The sequence below is a fragment of the Lynx rufus genome, unplaced genomic scaffold, assembly GCF_022079265.1.
Source record: "Lynx rufus isolate CCGP_SWC_20201006 ecotype Redwood Valley unplaced genomic scaffold, mLynRuf1.p SCAF_1, whole genome shotgun sequence".
In the NCBI taxonomy this organism is placed as follows: Eukaryota; Metazoa; Chordata; class Mammalia; order Carnivora; family Felidae; genus Lynx; species Lynx rufus.
Genome location: NW_025814823.1, coordinates 235,967,751 through 235,988,092, shown reverse-complemented (window position 1 = coordinate 235,988,092; position 20,342 = coordinate 235,967,751). Strand labels below are relative to the sequence as shown.

The 20,342-nt window shown below is 50.7% G+C and overlaps 1 protein-coding gene across 1 annotated transcript in view; it reads left to right on the top strand.

Annotated features, from left to right (window-relative positions):
• The window catches only part of ADAMTS16 (ADAM metallopeptidase with thrombospondin type 1 motif 16), a 160,176-nt gene that overhangs the window by 110,758 nt on the left and 29,076 nt on the right, over positions 1 to 20,342 (top strand). Inside the window, 1 exon segment of the mRNA XM_047074474.1 lies at positions 6,473 to 6,599. Coding sequence (XP_046930430.1) covers positions 6,473 to 6,599 — 127 coding nt within the window.

The window sequence follows — 20,342 nt, the reverse complement described above, 5'->3', positions numbered from 1 at the left end:
ATGAAACAACAGCTGGTGACGTAGCTTCTATTTTTTTCAGTGTGCTACTTGATTCTGTCCTCCCGACTGATTTTCCTTTTTTGCATTAATATCACTAAGTATCATGGGGCTGCAATTTTCTTTTGTGTGCTAAAAGGCACTTTTTTAATGTTGGAAACCTTTCTTATTTTTTTATGCTCTGGCATGATTTAGCTGGCATTGAAATTCTCTCTTCTTTTACTTTTGGTAGAATCTATTTGAAGCGTCTGAGTCTGTTATATTTTCAGGAATGAGGTCTTCAATACAGTTTTGTACTGTGTGTGGTAATTAGACTGCATAGACTATTGCTCTCTTCTGGAGTTAGTTTTGCTCATTAAGAAAACCAGCTTTTTCTGCAATATTGTAAATGCTGTGTTTACAAATTTGACCAAAGTGCCCTCATTAAGTTGCCTTCACTTCTTCTAAGTGTGCATATTTTCTTATTCTCATTTCGTGTCTTGCATATTTGTGCTTGTTCCTTATTTTCTTCATTAGGCTGGCGTATCAGTGACAGGTGAGCCAGGAAAACAGAAACTTTTCTAGGCATGTTACATAGGAAGGTATTTAATATAAAAGATCGTTTGCTTACAAAATAGCTGGAAAGGGTGGAGGAGTAAAGGTCAGAGAGAAAGACACCATTAGTTCTCACTCTGGCTATTAAAGAATCAGGAGGTTGTGGAGCATTCCAGAAATCACCCATGATGATCAGAGCCAAGCCAGCCTCGGCGCAGATGATTCCCAGGAAAGTGCCTGCACTGCTGCAAACCTCATGACTGCCAGGGCCCGTACCTGTGCCTGCTGCTGCCAGGGAGTAGGGACGAGCCATAACTCTCTTCTGCTCCCTGCATCGGTGGGAATCTAACCCAGAGCCTCACGGACAAGCAAGTACAACCCGCCCCCCAAATCAGCTCTTGGATTTTCCATTTTCCCTTTTATAACTTGTTTGCCCATGTTTGCATCAAGTATTTTGACATCTGTTCATTTTCTAATACATCGATTTCCATTTCAATCTAGATCAACTCTTTGTACTTGCTCGGGCTACCCTCTTTTTCTCACATCCTCATTCGACATTACCTTCTTGTGTTTCTGGTCTTGGTTATTGGTGTGAGCATTTAAGGCTATGAATGGTCCTCGGAGTATTACTTTTAGCTGCATCCCGTGAATTCTGCTTTATAGCCTGTTCCTCATTGTTCTTTTCTTAAATGAATTGTTTTGAGCCTACGTCATTCACCCTCCCATTTTGATCTATTTCTATGAACTGCTAAAATGGTCAAGGCAATGGGTTGCATTCCCCCTTTCTTTTCCTAATCATAGACTTTTCTTCCTTATCCGCTTATGTTCTACAGGGTCGTCAATGCAAACGTGCACTCCCCCTTGTAAGGGGCACTTGGAAATGTGTGCAGGCGTGATCGCCACGATGTTAGAGAGTGAGTGCTCCTGGCACTTAGTGGGCAGGATCCGGGGTCTTGCCGCGAGTCTTACGATGGGTGCCGCCATACTTCCCAGCAGATAATGCTGTTGCCCTACAGGCCAGCGGTGCCCCGCTAAGACAAAGGAAAGCCTCCAAAATCACTAGCTAAGAAAATAACTGGCAGAGTTGGAAGGTGCACATGCATCAGACTTTCCTTTGGGTTACACATATACATATATTGAGTGCATTCCTAAATTATTTCAGGAATTCCTAGCTCCAGATTTCCCCCTTACCCAGTTCACAGGTAAGAGCCTTGGGACTTGGCAGACATGAGGAGGTCCGGGGTGAAGCCAAATAAATGTGTGCAATAAAAAAGAAAAAGAATCACTTTAATCAAGTAAACTTCTTTTTCTGTTTCAAAGTAGAACCAAATTTCGTATTTGCTTGATCAAGAGCCCATAACTTGCCCGGAACCAACAGTGGCCATTAAGGCCTGATGGTTTGTTGAGACTTGAGCAGAAGCAGAATTTCACATCTTTAATTTCAAAACAGGAAATGAAACTGAAGCTGTTATTTATAGAGCCACACCTCCTAAAAAGTCATAGGAGCTTGGTTAAAGAATAAAACAGTACCCTTTCAAATCGACACATAAATGGAGAGAAAAGATTAGTTTTCCTTCTCTTTTCTTTAGGGCACAAACTCTTAGCAGTTTCAGGAAATTGTACTGTTGCTCAGTGTGGCCTCGTACAAATTGGATCATTATGATAAACGGGCTTAATTTCGGGAGTCCCCAAGATTCTTTGCAGAACAGCTTAAACACACGTTTGTTTCTTTTTTCTAATTGTATAGTTTGTTATTCCTTGTTAGCAAGTGGAAAAGCAGGTTCATAAAACATTGACTCATATTTCGTCTCTGCATTGGTATACAGGTGAGTCATCCACACGGTGCCCAGCTCATCCTAAGTCATGTATAAAGAAGGGAAAACACCTGTACTTTGATGATGTTTTGGCCAAACATTAGCTCCCCCACTATTAACATGTCTGATCTTAGAAGCTACCGAATATAATGAAATTGGCCCGTCCTGGTAGCGCGGGGACAGACTGACCCACACACGCTACGGGGATTAGAGAGCCAGGCGGCCCATGCTCTCTGCCCTCCAGAAAGACGCCCCAAGGGATGACACGTACATCCTAACTGAACTTGTCCTTGGACGCACCGTGTGTCTTGCCCACACCTGCGTGCTTTGAGAGCGAGAGGGTCACTGTTACCATTCGCCAGGACAGATGAGCGCAAGCCTGAGCTAGCCTCGTCCGGACTGTCTTTACTCACTCTTCTGACACCAAGTGGGTCGCCAAGTCTTTGTTACGAACAACCACCAACTTTCCAGCAGCCAACGGGATGCCTACAGTTCAGTTCTGACACCACCTACCTGGAGTCTCTCAGATTCTAGAGGGTTAAGGGCTCAGTCCCAGGAGGCTGTTTCCCCTTCAAACACCAGTCGCAAGTACTGGGTGCCCGGGGTACCCCCACTTCTGTGTTGCGTGGCTACAAAGTTGGGGGTTCCCATGATCCCTCCTTTCCGGGTTTGTTCATCTGTCCTCATGAGCACTGATTTATTAGAAGGGAAAGGAGTGAAGGACCAGAGGACAGGGTAGAGGGAGACTTCTCTAAGGGTCTCTCATGGTGCAGCTTCTGTCCCTGTGGACTTGGGGTGTGCTACCCTCTCAGAATGCTGATGTGCTCACCACCCAGAAGCTCTCTGAGCCCCGTGGTTTAGGGTTTCCGTGGAGATTTTGTAACATAGCCCCAGTTGATTAAATCGCTGGCTGTGGCTGATGAACTCAATCTCCAGCCCCTCTCCCTTCCCTGGAGGGTAGAGGTGGGGTTGAAAGTTCTAATCCTTTATTCCTCTCTGGATCTTTCAGGAGACCAGCCCCATCCTGAGCTCCCCAGGGCCCCAGCCTCCAGTCACTCATTAGCATACAAAAGGTACTCTTATAGCTCAGGAGTTCTTAAGGGCTTTAGGAGCCTTGTGCCAGGAGGAGACAAAAACCCAACGCTGACTTCTTACTCTCTCGCACCCCTGTAGCCCCAGACCCAAAGGTCCTGGCTTCTGATTTTGCCTAGAGCGGTGGTTCTCAAAGTGTGGTCCCTGTTACCAGCAGCAGCCAAACGTAATCCTCAGTCCCCACCCCAGACCTGCTGAATCAGGAACTCTGTGTGTCAAGTCCAAGAGGGTTCTGATGCCCACTCAAGCCCAGGAGCCGCTGACCAAAGGACTCCAGAGGAACGGGTATTTGGGTCTCATTTAAGGGGAGAAGAAATCTGCCATGTGTGCCGAGGGGATGGCAGTGGAGGACGAATTCCAGGGAGAGAGGAGACAGCCTGGGGACCGGCTTTGTAATCAGAGGAGCAGGGGGGTCACCGCCGAAGGACACAGAGCGACTGGGAGGGCGGGGCCAGGAAGCCTCGAGTTTAAAACAAGAAAAGTGGCTTCTGATCTGCTAGCGGCATGAGAGTGTGTTTGTTTAAAAGGAAAGATCCTTGGGATGTGTTTGACATTGGACTTGGAGGAGGAATCCTGGAGGAAGGCGTGGAGTCGGGGGCTACGAGGCTGACCCCACTGACCACACGGGAGACCCCGGGTCCCGGGCAGGTGGAGTTTCAGGAAGCCTGCTTTGCAAGGATGGGTCTGTGTTTGTGTATTTGTTCAGCAGCCTGGTCCGTGTGTCCAGCAGGCAGCTGGGGGACCTTAGGCCAGAGGTGACAGGGGGCACGACCCTCCCCCGGGAACACTCACAGGGAAACAGAAGTGGATCCTATGCTCTTCCCTCCTGAGGGGATGGACACACCCCTGCAAGGTCTTGAGAAGGCATGCCAGTGTCTGTGTGTCTGCATCTGGGCCGCGTGTGACACAGTGACAGGACACACGGCCGCCTGTCACTGTCTCAAGGACGCTGTGGGACAGCGTGGGACACACTTCCTTCTGAGGTGGAGTCCAACGCCAAGTTCGCGTTTTGGAGCGCTGCGTCTGTCATCTGCAGGTGCCCGTGATGGGGTCAGGTGTTGGGTTCGGAGCCACGGCCAAGGTACAGTTCTTGAGACGTCTTCGGTACCAACAGTTATTTTTATTAAAGTACAGGGACAGGACGTGTGGGCAGAAACAGCTGGCTTAGATGTGTGAGGAGCGACTGATATATAAGATTTTCTATCAGGGGGCGCCTGGGTGGCTCAGTCTGTTGAGCGTCTGACTTTGGCTCTGGTCAGGATCTCATGGTCCGTGAGTTCAAGCCCCGCGTCGGTTCTGTGCTGACAGCTCGGAGCCTGGAGCCTGCTTGGGATTCTGTGTGTCCCTCTCTGCCCCTCCTCTGCTCGCTCTCTCTCTCTCTCTCTCTCTCAAATATAAATAGACATTTTAAAAAATAGGAATAATTGCAAAATTTACATCAGGGAGCACCAAATAGAAACTACACAGCTTGATTAGAAATATGATTGTGAAAAGTTAGCAGAGAACTGAAAACTTTTATAAAACTGCATGGGTCCTGTGAAACCACCACCTGTGGTCTTACAGCAGCACCTTCCGGGCTTTGGCCCCAGGAAGTGGGTAGTTTGGGGCTCAGACACACGAGCTTGCGTGGTGGTTCCGTTAGACCCAGGGACTCCTCTCCTCCCCTGGCTACTGAAGAAAACCAGTTCCCCAGAGAGTGTACCTTTCTGCATTGAAGACATTGACTTGTCTCATTCCTTCTTTCAAAGCGAAGCCAAAATGTCAAGTGTGTATTTTAGAGACGTTTAGTTTTCCTTGAGTAAAGAAGAATTCGTCTTCCCACGGCCCCTAGCGTGAGCGATGGCTGTGCCTGGGTCCGTAACCCGCTGTTTCCTCCCTGACACCACTCCTTTGGTCTTTTCCTTGCCTGGCGGGGGGATCAAGTTGGGTACAGGAGGGCGCTCTGAGTTGTGCCGGGGCGGCAGACCAGGGGGCCAGAGGGGCCACATCATTTCTAGAACTTAATAGATTGCATTGCGTTAATTTTTCATCAGTACTAGTGTGGTTCTTTCTCTTTATTTTTCTCTCCATTGGATGAACTCTTTAATATCCTCCTTCAAAATGGGTCTCTAGTTAGAGTTCTCTTCGTGTGGTGGTAAAATAGACTCACGGAAAATTCACCGTGTGACCGTTGTTGAGCGTACATGTCCGTGGCGTTAAGTACGTTCACACTGCTGTCCAGACATCGCGTCTGTCCGTGTCCATATCTTTTTCATCTTCCCAAACAGACAATGTGCCCGTTAAACGCTGACCCTCCATTTCCTTCTCTACCCAACATTCTTCTTGTTGGCAAACCAACATTCTGAGTTTGACTCTCCTAGGTGCATCATGTAAAGAATAGCACTTTTTTGGTAAATTTAATGAATTGAAATATTGGACAAATTTGGGCATGTCTTCAAAGCCATAATCAGCCCTGGGGATGTAAGTGGGGGCTGAGAATTAAACGAGCTTTCATTTCAGTCGTTTCCATTAACCTCATTCGATACAACACATTAGTCACGATTGTGAAAACGTCTCTAGTCAGCTTACCACCATGGCAATGTTGAACTCTGAGTTCTCTGGCGATAAACAGCTTTGTGTGTTGTTTTGTCTACATTTCTGGTTTCTTACCGATTGCTTCTCGAGTGAAACACAAGCCAGGCATACTGTGTTTCTTTGGAGAAGTGGGCGGTGTTCCCAACTCTGGACACAACAGAAGAGAACTGGTATGTTTCATCCAATGTCTGTTGGCACCAATTACACGACACGTGTCGCCTTTAACGATGTTCAGAGCTAGGAGGGCAATCTGCACGGCTTGGAACTGACGGAATTTACTAATAAAAATGACAAAGACAGGAAAGTCCTAGTAGGTCAGTAGTTGGCTAATTGGTTATGAACCTAAAGACATGCCCATATGGTAGACGCTTTTTCAAAAGAGCTTTCATTAGCTCTTTGTCTGTGTTTTACCGCGGGGCACATGTCTCAGTCTTTGTTCTGCGCTGCGCTCTTTCCCGCAGGACACATGACCACCAGAGAAGGCTGCTACAGAGACCTGAGGTTTCCAGTGAATACGTCTCTCTGCAATCCCCACACCCGACCCGTCACAGGGGTGGTCTCCTGCAAAGTGTCCGCCTGTCCTCCCAGGTAAGAACGGCTGTGGTCGCCCAGACAGGTCTCGCAGGTTTGCGAATATACTTGGCGAGCCTCTGGCGCGCCTGAGTCTAGAGAATGGAAGTGCCACGTGCTGTCACGGCATCTGGAACGGCCAAGAGGCAGAAGCACCCAGACCTTCCTGAACGGGTATGTTTGGCGGGAAGTGGTCCCGAGGCTCCTGGGAATGGAAGTGGGAGTTCTCGCGACAGCGTCCCGTTGGCTTGACTTTTACCGCAATCACTGCGGGCCGGCAGGAGCGATCGTGTTCCGTGGCGACAGCAGCGTTTTCCCTCTCCGCCTCCGGGCCTTTTGCTCCGGTCTGCTTTGCCCTACCGCGTGAAACGTGTCGGAGGGACCCGTTCACGGGCCGGCCAGGTGGTGCGGGGCAGTGTGGACGGCTGCAGGGCGCACGTGTACACGCGTGTGTTTGCACAGACACATGCACGCGTGCGAGACTGAGCTGAGAAAGCCAGGGGGGGCTCTGGCTCCCCGTCCCCCCCCCAGCACCGTTGCCCCGAGACAGGACCCCGCGAGTGGCAGGACCCCCGCGAGGGGCCACGGCCCGGCCCTGCCGCCAGCTGTCACACCCTGGGCGCACCCTTCACCTCTCTGGTGCTCGGTCCCCTCAGCTTTATGGGGGGCATGTCCCAGAGGGGCTGTGAAAATCCTCTGAGTAACACAACGGGCGTCTGACCACAGCTGGGTTCTCCGCGCAGCCGACGGCCCTAAAATCGGCCCAAGATCATGTCAAACACCTCGATCTTAAAGATGTCCAGCCACTGGCAAACTGATTGCAGGTTTGCTGAGAGGTGTCTCAGAAGCACGATGCTTTTCCGGGAGACAGGGACACACAAGAGGGAGAGAGGCGTCACCTCCCTCTGTCTCTGAGCTGTCCGGGTCCCCGGTCACTGGCTCCGGATGGAGACGGGGTTGGCTTATCCGCATCTGAGAGGTCGGCAGCTTTTCTCCCACCACGGCGAGGGGGGAACCCCGGGGGCTGGGGACCCGCCACCTCGCAAAGCCTCCCGGCTGCCTCAGCTCCCCACCCCACGGCCCGCGGTGGGGAGACACGCTGGTCGAAATGTACGCGAGGACTCTGGCGCCTGGGACCCGTCACCCCCAGTGCACCGGGCGCCCACCCGGGGATCCTTCCTGGGACTGCGCAGGCTTTTGGGATGGCCACACACCTTGGTACCCGTTTCATATCCCTCAGCCGGCCCGTGCACCCCATGCGTGTACTGAGCTGGACACTCACTGCGGGCTCTGTGTCCGAGGTGACGTACCAAGTGCACAAAGTCCTGCATAGTCTCGGAGAAGAGTCTTGAGGTTGGCAGAGGGAGGCTGGCACCAGCTGGGCACCATTGGCTGCAGAAACAGCCATACAGGATACGGGGGCACCTGGGGAGCTCAGTGGGTTGAGCATCCGACTCTTAGTTTCAGCTCAGGCCGTGATCTCGTGGTTTGTGAGTTCAAACCTCATGCTGGGCTCTGCGCTGACAGCACAGAGCCTGCTTGGGATTCTCTCTCTCCTCTCTCTCTCTCTCTCTCTGCCCCTCCCCTGCTCATGCACACACACTCTCTTCTCTTTCTCCCTCTCTCTCCAAATAAATTAATAAACTTAGAAAACATGATCATCCTGGCCAAAGGAAACAGAGGGCTGGATAGCCAGGGTTCCTGCAGCCTCCTGTCGAGTTGGTGCGCAAACTTGACTCCTTCTTCCTTCCCGCACAGCCGGTTCTGCACCTGTGTTGCAGGTGACCCAGCGTTGACGTCACTGTGACCTTAGATCCTGGATCAACACGTCGTCGTGTGCAGATATGGATGTTTAGAGGTGTTGCCGTGTGCACTGAGGGTCTCTTACGATATCGTGCTGAGTTCTTGCTGGGGCAAGAACTGATGTGGGGCGCCCAAAAGCAGCTGGTTAGCTGCTAGGAGGTTAGCCGTAGAGGAATCCCCTTCACGTAGACCAAGAGAAGTGTGCGTGTGTCATTTTCAGGTGCAGGAGAAACCAACCTTTGTAGTTACTTGTGGAAGCAGACTCGTCCGAGTCTAGAGCCCCAGAGAACTGGGGATGGTTAGAGCACGTGTGCCGTCGCCCCGCACGTCCGCGAGCGGTTCACCCTCCTGCCGTCCAGCCTGCCTGCCTGTCTGTCCGGTGAGGCTTGTCTAGAAGCGACGTCGAGAAAACACCCAGCCCGGGACTAAGTCACCAGCGCCCGGCTGCCAGCTTGGTGATTTTAAGCAGCACCTAACTCAGTTGTGAACTGATAGTGGGGACCCCAGAACAGACCTCTCTGCGTCTGTAACCCATGCAGGGCTCAGACCCGGAAGCAGGAGAGGCTGGAGCGTCTACACGGGTTAGAAGGTCCCTCGTTTTTCCTGTAAGTCACCTGTGCAGCCCGCTGGTTTTCTCGCTGGGCCTCCTGTGCTTCCCTGCGGTTTGTCTTTCTGGTTTTGAGGGATTTGCATTCAAACCGTCTCTATATTCTCTGATGTCTTCTGTGCTTAACTTAGGTAAAATCTATTAAGTAAGTTCTGTCAAGGACCTTGTGTGCTGACAGAGAAGGCAAAGTTCCGAGCAAATGGACCGGTCGAGGGAAAGTTAGAACCGGGGTGTGGAAACAGCAGGTAGAAACATGGTGAGGTCCCCCCAGAGTCATCTACCCAACATCCAAAGGCCCCCCATCCGTCTGGCTCTTGGGTTTACGTCTCATGTGTTCGAGTGTGTGTAGTTTTCTCCGAAGGAGAAGGCTTTTGGAGACAGTCCTAAGCTTGGCCGTAAGACGAATGCCATGCTTTCCTGCTGGGAGATTCCTAACATCCCCCGCAGATAACCGAGGCCCGATGTCACGCGGGGTCCCGCAGCTTGTACTACCCGGCCCCAGCTGTGTGCGTCACTTCGACGGAGTGGACGGGGTCGGCCAGGATTAGAAGTGCACTCGGCAGCTTGCGGAAAGGCGTGGGCCGTGCAGCCAGCAAGCTGGTTCAGATCTCCCACGCGGCTGGCGCTGGCACACTGAGGCCGGCCCTGCCGCGGCCCACGGAGCGGGAGAGGAAGAGGAGGGGACCCCAGGAGGCACCCGCATCACTGATGCTCCCGTGGGACGAGCTGGGAGGGGGATGCGGAACATCCCGCTGGGCATCCATGTGGTTATTTGGGGGTAAACAGAGAGCGAGCGTGTGTCGAGGGAATGCACGTGAAAGCTCTTAGCGCAGTACGTGTGCTAAGCGCTCAGTAACCCTTGGCTGTTTTTACTTGTGCTGTAAAAGGAGAAACAAATTCACATCAGCTATTTATTTAGTCTGTGAAGGAAGACTGTCTATGACAAAACACAGAGGAATCAACTATTGGTAGTGCTTGTGGATCGTTATTTTAACAGTTGACTTGGGGAAGTAGATCTTAATGTAAAAAGTTGTTTTGTCTTCCTCCGTGATGTGAGGCGCATTTGTCTCCTGCCCGGAATACTGGCAACTTCTTGTTCCTGGTTACATGGGCAGAAAAGCCAAGTTTCATTTGTGCAACCTCGAGGGCATGTGCCTTTCTTATTAGAGTCTGTCTGCTGCGAGTGTAGGCGTTCCCCGTGCCTGTGCCTGTCCCGGGGCGGGTGTTCCCCTGTGCCTGTCCCGGGGCGGGTGTTCCCCTGTGCCTGTCCCGGGGCGGGTGTTCCCCTGTGCCTGTCCCGGGGCGGGTGTTCCCCTGTGACTGTCAGAGCCACGGCAGGTGCACCCAGTGCCTCCGAGAGCTGAGCCCCGCCCTCCCGGTCTAACTAAATGCAAGACACAGCAGGTGCAATTCGGTGTTTCGCGTTGTGCCGGAGGCAGAGTCCCCAAAGGACCGGGAGCAGAGTCTAAAACATCTTAATGCACAGCCTACTTGTCTTTAACTGAAATGAGAAGCTGCTACCGCGTGGGTTGTAGCTCCTGACCTCCCTGTCGGCATCCACATGCACACCTGCATCTCGGGCGCACAGCTGGAGGGCCGTCAAGGCCAGGGCCCTTCCCCGGATGGGCTCCCCCAGCTCGTAAATTTCTGGGGGAGCGGTGGGCTGGGCATCCGGCAGTGTCCTCACTGGAGGAAGCTCATCTTAAAATGTCTGCGAGGCTCCAGCCGGTAGGAGCATCGTGGCCAGATGAGCGGGGTCCGTGGTCCCCAGCTGTTCCCCGGGCCTGGGCTCCGCACTGGGGGCCGGCCCCCCACTGGCCCCGGAACGGCCGGCAGCTGGGGCTCCCAGGGCCTAGCCACCTCTGTCTTCATCTGAGCGTGAATCGGGCTCTTGTCTCGCTTGCCTTTGAAACACAAGCCAGCAACCACAGATACTTACTGCCTTTTACATTTCTCAGTTTGCCTAAACGGAGTGGCTCTTTGTGTCATTTATCTCAACTCGTGTCTGGTTTTGGAAGCACGAACACCGCAGCACGGCTTCCCCGACAGTGTACGGGAGGTGCAAGAGGAAGTACTTCCCAGATGGGAAGCGGGTCCTTCTTCTCCGTCTCCGCGATTCCCCCAGGAATGCAGCCTACGCGTTTAAAACAGATTGTGACCAAGTATACTTTGTTCTCTCGTGTTATTGAGTCATGCCGAGGCAGCTCTGTAGTCCTCTCCACCAGGCAGACTGTTTCTGCCTCCACTTTGGTGACTCCTTACAAACCCATTGCTAGAATCGTTCCCTTGGAACCAAAGTGCCTCGGTCGGGGACTACATTCCTTCGGTTGCACACCAGAAACGCAGGTGAGGGTTAGCAGATGGACTTTATTCCCGGTCGTCTCCCACGGCAACGTTTGCAGGGACAGGACAGGGGCAGTGGCTCCGTCTTTCACCTCTTTAGCTACACGCCGTACAAACGTTAAGTGCCCAGTAGTGCACAGGTTACCCAGGAAGGGAAAGAACCCTCATCCCTGGGGTGGTTCCCGCCTGCAAAAGGGTTCCACTCGCAGGGATGCCAAGGAAGTGAGCAGCTGAGTTCTTTCGCGTGTCTGAGACACCGAGGATAAATCAGCCGTGGGCGTGTGGCCCCCCACTTGCTTTCATTCTCCGTCATTCCAACTTGAAATTCCTAATCATTCCGCGGGGGTGTTCACAAACGATGTAGCCAGTCCTGCGCGCTAGCCCCGCTTCTGTTGGAGCACTGTTACCTGGAATACGGTTTGGAAAACTCTTCGCCAGTGACTGAATCACAGATGTCTCTTGTGACACCACAGCGGGAGGTGTGGGGGATGCAGGCTCCTTGGTGCTGTTTCCCTGGGCTGTCTGCCCCTCGTTTACGGGGTGCGAACCAGTGTGGCCTCGCGGAACAGCCCTCCCAGGTTCAGAGTTGTCTCCCCCTCGCTTAGGGGGTGCAAACCAATGTGGCCACACGGAACAGCCCTCCCAGGTTCAGAGTCTGGCAAGATGCCTTCTCTGGGCCCCGTGCTTCCTGCCCTCCGGCCGCGAGCCCGGCGCTCTCGGGGAGCCTGACGCTGTGGCTCACGCCCAGACATGTCACCTCCCAGAGAGTGGGGGACCCTGCTCACCTTCCGGGGTCTTGACCCGCTCCAGGGGCCCGCAGTGAGAAGGCATCTAACCTCTGTCTGATCAGGGACACCAGGAGTGTCTGAAATTGCCACTCCCTTCAGAGGGATATGGCGTCCACTCGGGTGTGAGCACTGTGACTGAGTCACCCGCGTGTGACGGTCTTCCTACCGAAGATGATGTCTTACTTCCTCCTCACCCCTCCCCAAGAAAGTCGTCACTTAGCACCAAAACAATGAATTTCAAACGCGTTCAAGGAGCGCCTGGATGGCTCATTTGGTAGAGAGTGCGACTCCTGATCTCAGGATTGTGGGTTCAAGCCCCACGTCGGGTGTAGAGATGACTTAAAAATAAAGTCTTGGGCGAATACCAAATACCCAATATTTCTGGGGCACCTGGGTGGCTCGGTTGGTTAAGCGTCTGACTTCGGCTCAGGTCGTGCTCTCACGGTTTGTGAGTTCGAGCCCTGCGTCGGGCTCTGTGCTGGCAGCATGCAGTGGCTTTGGATTCTCTGTCCCCTTCTCTCTCTCTCTGCCCCTCTTTCTCTCTCAAAAATGAATCACCATGTTTAAAAAAGTAAATAAGTGAAATCTATAAAATGCATTCAAGTTGGTACAGACAGTGGTTACAATGTATCTTTTAGGAAAGTCAGGTTATAAGTGTGGACAAACAGAATCTGTCATAGAGCAAGACTGATTTAACTTATTTCTTCAGTCACTTAAATGTTAACACAGGAGCTGAGGGAATACAAAAATTAGCTAGCTTTCTAGATTTGAACTAAAAATCTGCCTTAGGTAGTTCTGTAAAATATTTTGGATTTTAGGAGGTTTTGTCCAATTGTTTTTGCTTTATTCAGTTTAGTTTGATGTGTGTATGGTTGTTTTATATTTATATGCATATATATTTATTTATCCATATGAATAAGGTGGAAAGTCACCTTGAGAATACTTTTATTTTTCAGGGAACTTAGCTGGTTGTATACATTCAATGATACCTAAATTTTTCATAATATTTTTATTATTTTGGTCTCCAGGCCTTAGTATGATTGACTCTAAAATTCACCAACCCCACCATGTTCAACAATAACTATTCCCTAAATAATACACACTATGACATACACTCCCATTATTTTGGAATAAAAATGAAAAACTAACTTACAGATAGATGATAGATAGATACATAGATGAATGTTGGACAGATGATAGATGATAGATAGATGATAGGAAGGAAGGAAGAGAAAAAGGAAAGGAAAGGAAAGGAAGAAAGAAAGAGAAGGAAGGAAAGAAGGAAGGAAGGAAGAAAGGAAGGAAAAAGGGAGGAAGGGAGGGAGGAAGGAAGGAAGGAAGGAAGGAATAAAAAGAGGGAAAGGAAAGAGAAAGAGAGAAAGAAAGGGGAAGAAGAAAGAAGGAAGGAAGGGGAAGAAGGAATAAGGGAAGGAAGGGAGTGGAGAAGGGAGGGAGGAAGGAAGGAAGAGAGGAAAGAAAAAGAAAAAGAAAGAAAGAAAGAAAAAGAGAAAGAAAGAGAAAGAAAAGAGAAAAGGAAGGAAGGAAGAGAAAGAAAAACTCTTACTACAAATCTTTACCCATATATTCACTGTCCATATACCAATTGGTGCTTCTGGAAATATTTGTTGAAAACTGGAAGCTTCACTCAGAATCACAGCGTTTTGCAGGAAGAACATAGGAAACTGTTTTTAGGTACAACTAGGCAACACTGCTTTACTCTTAAAGCCACGAATTATTTAGAATTATTGTGGTTTAATATTTCCAAACTTGTGGAGGCTCTGCGGTAATTTGTTGTTGTTGTTATTTCAGATGTTACTACATTGAGATCAAAGAAAGAGTTAAAACTGTATCATTTTTTTGCATTTTTGAGACTTCCTTTATGGCTTAGGCATGGGAGTGTTTATAACTGTTCCTGTGGGAACGAAGGAGCGTGTGCTGTGTGTTGGAGTAGGGTTATTCATACGGCAATTTGATCACGGTCCTTATTTATTCCAATATGTTCTTTTTGTCTATCTTGTCTATCTGTTTCTGAGAGAAGTATTTTAAAATCTCACTTGATGATTGCTTATTTTTCAATTTCTCCCGTTACTTTTATTTCATAGTTAATATTAAAATTCCACATTGTGTCGATGGGGTTATAGTTTCTGCGCGAATTGTTCTCTGTTGCTAAATAACGACCATGTTTACCCCAATACTGCTCTCTAACTTAAGCTATTTTTTCCTCAAGTTAACAATATGGGTTTTGTTTCCATTCCCTTATTTTTGCCGTGCCCGACCCTTCTCCGCTCTCTGTGGTTTTAAATGTCAGCGTTACACGTTCACACACACAGTCTGTCTACCAGCATGAGAGGTGACCGCTCTTGTATTTGGGCCCGAGTCTAATTTCTTGTGTGTCTTCTATTTACTGTGCGTTTTCTTTACGCCGTATCGTTTCCCGTCTCCACTGTGTTCTTACGAACTTGTGGGATTGTGTTTATTCTTTCTTATTCCCACGACTGCGAGAAGGTCCGTATTCTCCTTTTTTCACGTCCTGTGCTTCTGATAAAAATAAATAGCTGTATAAATTAGCGTAACTTAAAAAACACCCAGGATACCTCACACGTGAGCAATGTAAAACCCTTAGAAATAAATGATGTGGCACCTGTTGGAAGGAGCACTGGGTGTCGTATGGAAACCAATTTGACAATAAATTTCATATATAAAAAAAAAAAAAGAAAAGCTAAATGAAGTATGACAGAGCTTAAACTGGAGCGAATCTTACCGATGGACGGCTCAGTATTTTAGAGTGTGAGCGATGTGTCTCTGGGTGGGGGGGGGGGGGGGTGTTAGAAATCCCTGCGTCGGACGCCGGACTGGACAGATCCCCCCACCCACAGAGTGGGGTCTCACAAGCAGGGCCCCAGGCTCAGCGAAGGCTTCCCTGACAGCAGCGTGGGCTGTCCACACCCAGAGTGAGGTCAGCTGGCAGAGCGGAGCCCCCAAGACAGGACCAGCACGCTGGCCCCAGAAAGACAACACTTCCCCTCCCTAGAAAGACCACTAGCCTGGTTCTGCTCTTCTTGTTGCCAGAAAACAAAACACAGTAGAGACTATGACAATAAGAAATTGTCCCGTTAACCGTGTTCGTTAACAACAAGTGTTTCAGTGTCACTAATTTTTTTCAAGATACAGAGGCCTTGTTTTAAAGCGCGTTGCCCTCTGTGGAGAGAGCCTCGCTGACGTTCAGGACCTGTGAATGGTGCTCTGGTTCTGACTCCGGACTGGTGCACCGAGCGCGTCAGACGCGCTTTCACGTACGGTGACGGGACATTTATTAAGACGCCACTTCTCTGGATCCTGTGACCTTCTGGCGCTGCGTTGGACCGAAACCTGCCTTCCTACTGTCTCCAAACATGAGATTCACTCCTGCCATTGAAAAGGACGATCAAGTGGCCACGGAAGGGTTAGGGCTTGCACGGCATCACGGCAGAAAATCATTTCTTCACTCTTCACGGCACAGTGTGTTGTTTATTCGTCAGATATTTGAGTGACGACCTGGCACGTGCCACCGTTCTGGAAGGTTTGCTACCGAGCCCTGGCACGTGGGACTCACAGGGCCAGGCCACCGAAAGGCAGACGGATACGGACGTGTGCGTGTCCAGGGGTGCCCGGTGATTCGGAGGGTGATCCTGGCAGGTCCGGGAGGGAGCGCTTTTTTTCCCTTAGATGATCACAGTAGACTTCTCTGAGCTCTTAGAGACAGTGCCTCATGGGAAGAGAGGGTGGGAATGCTCCAGCCGAGATGGGTAGCGAGTGCAAAGGCCCTGAGGCAGAGGCAGGCCGGAAGTGGGCAGAGAGCAGGGAAGCCTTGGCCTCTGTGGTCAGAGGGAGCCCGTGGCCATGACCCACAGGGGAGTGGCGGGTGATCCAAGTGTGCACGGCCTTGGAAGCCAAGCCCGGCAGTTTGCCTTGCGTTCTGCTCCTCGAGTGTTGGTAACGCTTGGGAAGGTTGTGAGCACTCATAGCACGGGGCTGGGGACAAAGGTATGAGAGGGAGGTGGAGGAGAGAGGGATGAGGGAGGAAGCAGAGCTGTGAGCACCTCATTTCTTTCGAGGAGTCTTGCCTCTGAGAGCACAGAGGGCAGGGCACAGCGGTAAATGGCCGCGAGGCCCCGGGAAGGTTCGCTGCTGTGTCTCTGGCTTTCACGCCGGAGCTCGTCGTGTGCCTGTGCGCTTTGGGGGATGATCGGGAGGGCGGATGGAGAGAGCAGACGTGCCAGGTGACTTTGAGGGTCACCCTGGGCAGGCAGGCAGAGGGACACGGCTGGGGCGGTGGTGGCCCCCGGGGATAAAGTTCCCCCCTCCTTGTTTTTGTTTTCACAGCAGAAGAGGCTGAGTCATAGGAACGTGAGGGGAGGTACAGGCGTGGGATGGGGACTGCGAGGCGGGCAGTGTCCCCACTGGGGATGTGCGCCTCCGGGCACCTGGCCGAGGGCCCTAAATGGTGCGTAATCGCCCTGGACACGGGTGCAGACGTGGTGGGCAGAGTTGGCTTAACCAGAATTAGGATGAAAAGAATAAAACCAAAACAGATTATACTTCATCTCATTTCAGTGACTCACCAGTAAAAATACGTCTCTCCAGTCCTGCCCGTGGTCTGGTCCCTTGTGTCTCTCAGCTACTGATTGGCGATCTACGAAAAGAGGGGGGGAAAGGCCAATTCAGTTTTAGAAAGGGGGCCTCCCAGACCCTCTGCTCTTCTCCGGGTGCCTTCAGTGACAGTCCTTGGCTTTTGTCTAGTGTTTGAAGATGTGCATTTTGTTCCCAGTCTGGACACCCAGTGTGAGCCCCCCAGGGCTTGGTTTGCAGCTCCACTCACGGGGAGTCCCGGGGGCCTCCGGCGTCAGGCACCGTGGTGTCCCGGAAGCTGCTGGAAGCATGTGGCTGTGCCCCACACGAAGTCTCCCTGCCCATTTCTGTGCTGAAGGACTTGAGATAAACGTACCCCCAGGACCACTGGATGAGGTGTGAAAGCCAAACCATCCGAAGAGCTGTGTTCCGAGAGACCCAACCCGAAAGGCCTCAGAACCAGGGGTCTGCTCAGTGGACAGATGCTGAGGACAGTTTTTCATCTCAGGCTGGGCTGCTTTCCCGGGCTGTGGGTTCAGGGCGGTGGGGCCCAGGGACCAACGGTTGTGAGGTTCAGAGTCGGTCATGTAAAGCTCTTGAAGCACCACCTTGAGGGAGACGCAGGTTCTCAGACTTGTCCCCCGGGCAACCCCTGCGTGGTGAGCGTCCACACCCACGGGGCCCCACATGTGGACGCCCACAGGGCCACGGGGCCCACGCCGCCCAGGGCCCTTTGGCATTCGCCCTGAGCCGGGCACAGGGAGTCACCTAGTCTGCACACGAGTCCCCGGCAAATTCACATGTTCAGCCAACGAAATAGAAACCACGTGACGTAGCAAATCTCGAACAAGCAAGAAAGAAGCCCTTCACACCTGCCAACAATCCGTGAGTCACAATGAATTCCTGCCCCGAACACCGTTGAACATGACACTCTCTGGGTTTGGGTTTCTCTGTAAATCATCCGATCCTACTTACCAAGACCCAGTGACTCGGCCTCCTTAGCGCGTGATGTTTTCAGACAGTGTGTGCAGCCGACAAGAAAATTAACCAGCTCTTCTGCGTTTCGTGTGATTAGCCTGAACTGATATCAGGCATCAGGCATTTTCCTTTCATGTTGGAAAGCGGTTGAAAAGCCTGGCTGCTGGTATTTGACGTGATACGACCTTGTTACGTATTAGGTTTTTAAAAAGGAGACTCTGGGACTGTCTTCTTTAAAAAAAAAAAAAAAAATGTACGAGAGGTCCAAGGCCACTCCTGGACTTTCTCTTCAAAGGAAGTGCGGTCCGACCCCTGCTTTCTCAGACTCCGAAGCCAGCCTGAGTGTGGGAAGGCCGGGAGGGGACCCACCTGTGTCCCCCCCGAGGGTAAGCACACGCTCGCCTGTAGTGGAGGGGGGAGCAGGTGGAAGGGGGGGTGTCTGTTCCTTTTCTGCATCACTGCATTACAGCGTAGCTCTTGTAAGGCCTGCATTGCTCAGGCATCACGGAAATTCTGCACCCTGGGCTCCCCGGGGCTCTCAGCTGGACACTTGTCCCCATGGCCACTGCTGGAGAGGATGGCCTTCCAGCTGGTGGAGCCTTCAAGAGGGTTCTCAAAGGTCTTAGTTTTTAAAAAGTTATTTTTCCCACCATAATCCTCTGTTTAGCCTCCCCCCGCCCATGCCACCACTATAGAAAGCATTTCACTGGGGAAAAAAAGAAAAGAAAAAGAAATCGCAGACATTCTAGGGCAAGGAAAATTGAGCAAATGAGCCCAGTGAGCTCCTGTAACCTTCAAAGAGCTTTAGCGAAGAGGGAAACCAAACCACAGTTGATCCTTAAACGGCACGGGGTTAGGGGTGCCAAACTCTCCCACACGCAGTGGAAAATCCACGTACAGCTTTGGACTCCTCCAAAACTTGACTACTAACAGCCCCCTGCCGACTGGAAGCCTCACCCCTGACACAAACAGTTGATTGGCACACACTTTGTATCTCCTACGTATTGTGTGCTGTGTTCTTACAATAAAGTAAGTTAGAGAAAAAATGGAAAGAAAACCATAAAAGAAAACACACTCACAGTTCTGTGCTGTATTTGTCAAAATAAATAAATAAATAAATAAATAAAAGGAGGGGGGCACCTGGGGGGCTCAGGTGGTTAAGCGCCCGACTTCGGCTCAGATCATGATCTCACAGTTCGTGGGTTCGAGCCCTGCGTCGGGCTCTGTGCTGACAGCTCGGGGCCTGGAGCCCGCTTCGGATTCTGTGTCTCCTTCTCTCTCTCCCTCTCCCCCGCTCACACTCTGTCTCTGTTTCTCAAAAAAAAATAAATAAACGCTAAAATAAATGTTTTTTAAATCCCCGTATAGGGGTGCCTGGTGGCTCAGTCAGTTAAGCGTCCAACTCTTGATTTTGGCTCAGGTCATGGTCTCGGGTTCGTAGGTTCAAGCCCTGCATTGGTCTCTGCAGTGACAGTGTGGAGCCTGCTTGGGATTCTCTCTCTCTCCCTTTGTCTCTGGCCTTCCCCTGCCTGCTAACTATCTCTCTCAAAATAAATAAATAAAATTTTAAAAAATCCGCGTGTAAGTGGCCCCACACAATTCAAACCTGTGTTGCTCAAGGTTCAACTGTAATTGACTTTAGAATTTGATACAGAAACTTATTTTGCAATTCACATTAACATGCTTAAGAAGTCAGGTTAGTTTTGGTTGACTCGTTGATGTGTTGTCCTTCCAAAGTGACCTGCAAACCCATGGTTTTGCCAGGCCTATTTCCAGTTGTAAAGACCTTATAGAGTTTTCAGGTCTAGAAGGAAGATAAGACTTATGCATCAGTTTCGTCATGTGGCTACGAGATTTTCCGACATATTAACACAGTTACAGAATGTCCAATTTTTCCCATCCTTCTTCTTTCTCTTGGGTTTCTGCTTAAGCAGTGCTTACTTTATTTATAAAGTTTTTTTTTTAATTTTTTTTTAACGTTTATTTATTTTTGAGACGGAGAGAGACACAGCATGAACGGGGGAGGGGCAGAGAGAGAGGGAGACACAGAATCGGAAGCAGGCTCCAGGCCCTGAGCCGTCAGCCCAGAGCCCGACGCGGGGCTCGAACTCGCGGACCGCGAGATCGTGACCTGAGCCGCAGTCGGACGCTCAACCGACTGAGCCACCCAGGCGCCCCTAAAGTTTTCAGTAAGTATTACCTATTGCACATTTAAAGGCATGCATAGATTTTTAAACAGTTTTCCCACAACCATAGAGATCCTCAAATTCATGTTCCGTGAATTTATAGACAAATTACATTTTCAGTTGAAATACCGCCTTCGGGACAAGCCCTCGTCCCACTGAAGAAATAGGTTTGCAGGGTGAAACATAGGACCACATGACAGCTGAAGACATTTTAATGTGGCTTTTTTTCCTGCGGGTTCCATTCAGGTCAAAGAGAGCTGAAACAGGAAACAAAATTTTAATGTGCTTCTGACTGTGGTGGCCAGGAATGTAATCACCAGAGAGGAAGACCACAGTCTCCCAGAATGTTTAGATTTGTCTGCATCGAATGCAAGACAAGAGCCCGCTCAAACCTTCCCCTTCCTCTGCCAGCTGCCACATGGCTGCAGTCAAACAAAATTCTAACAAG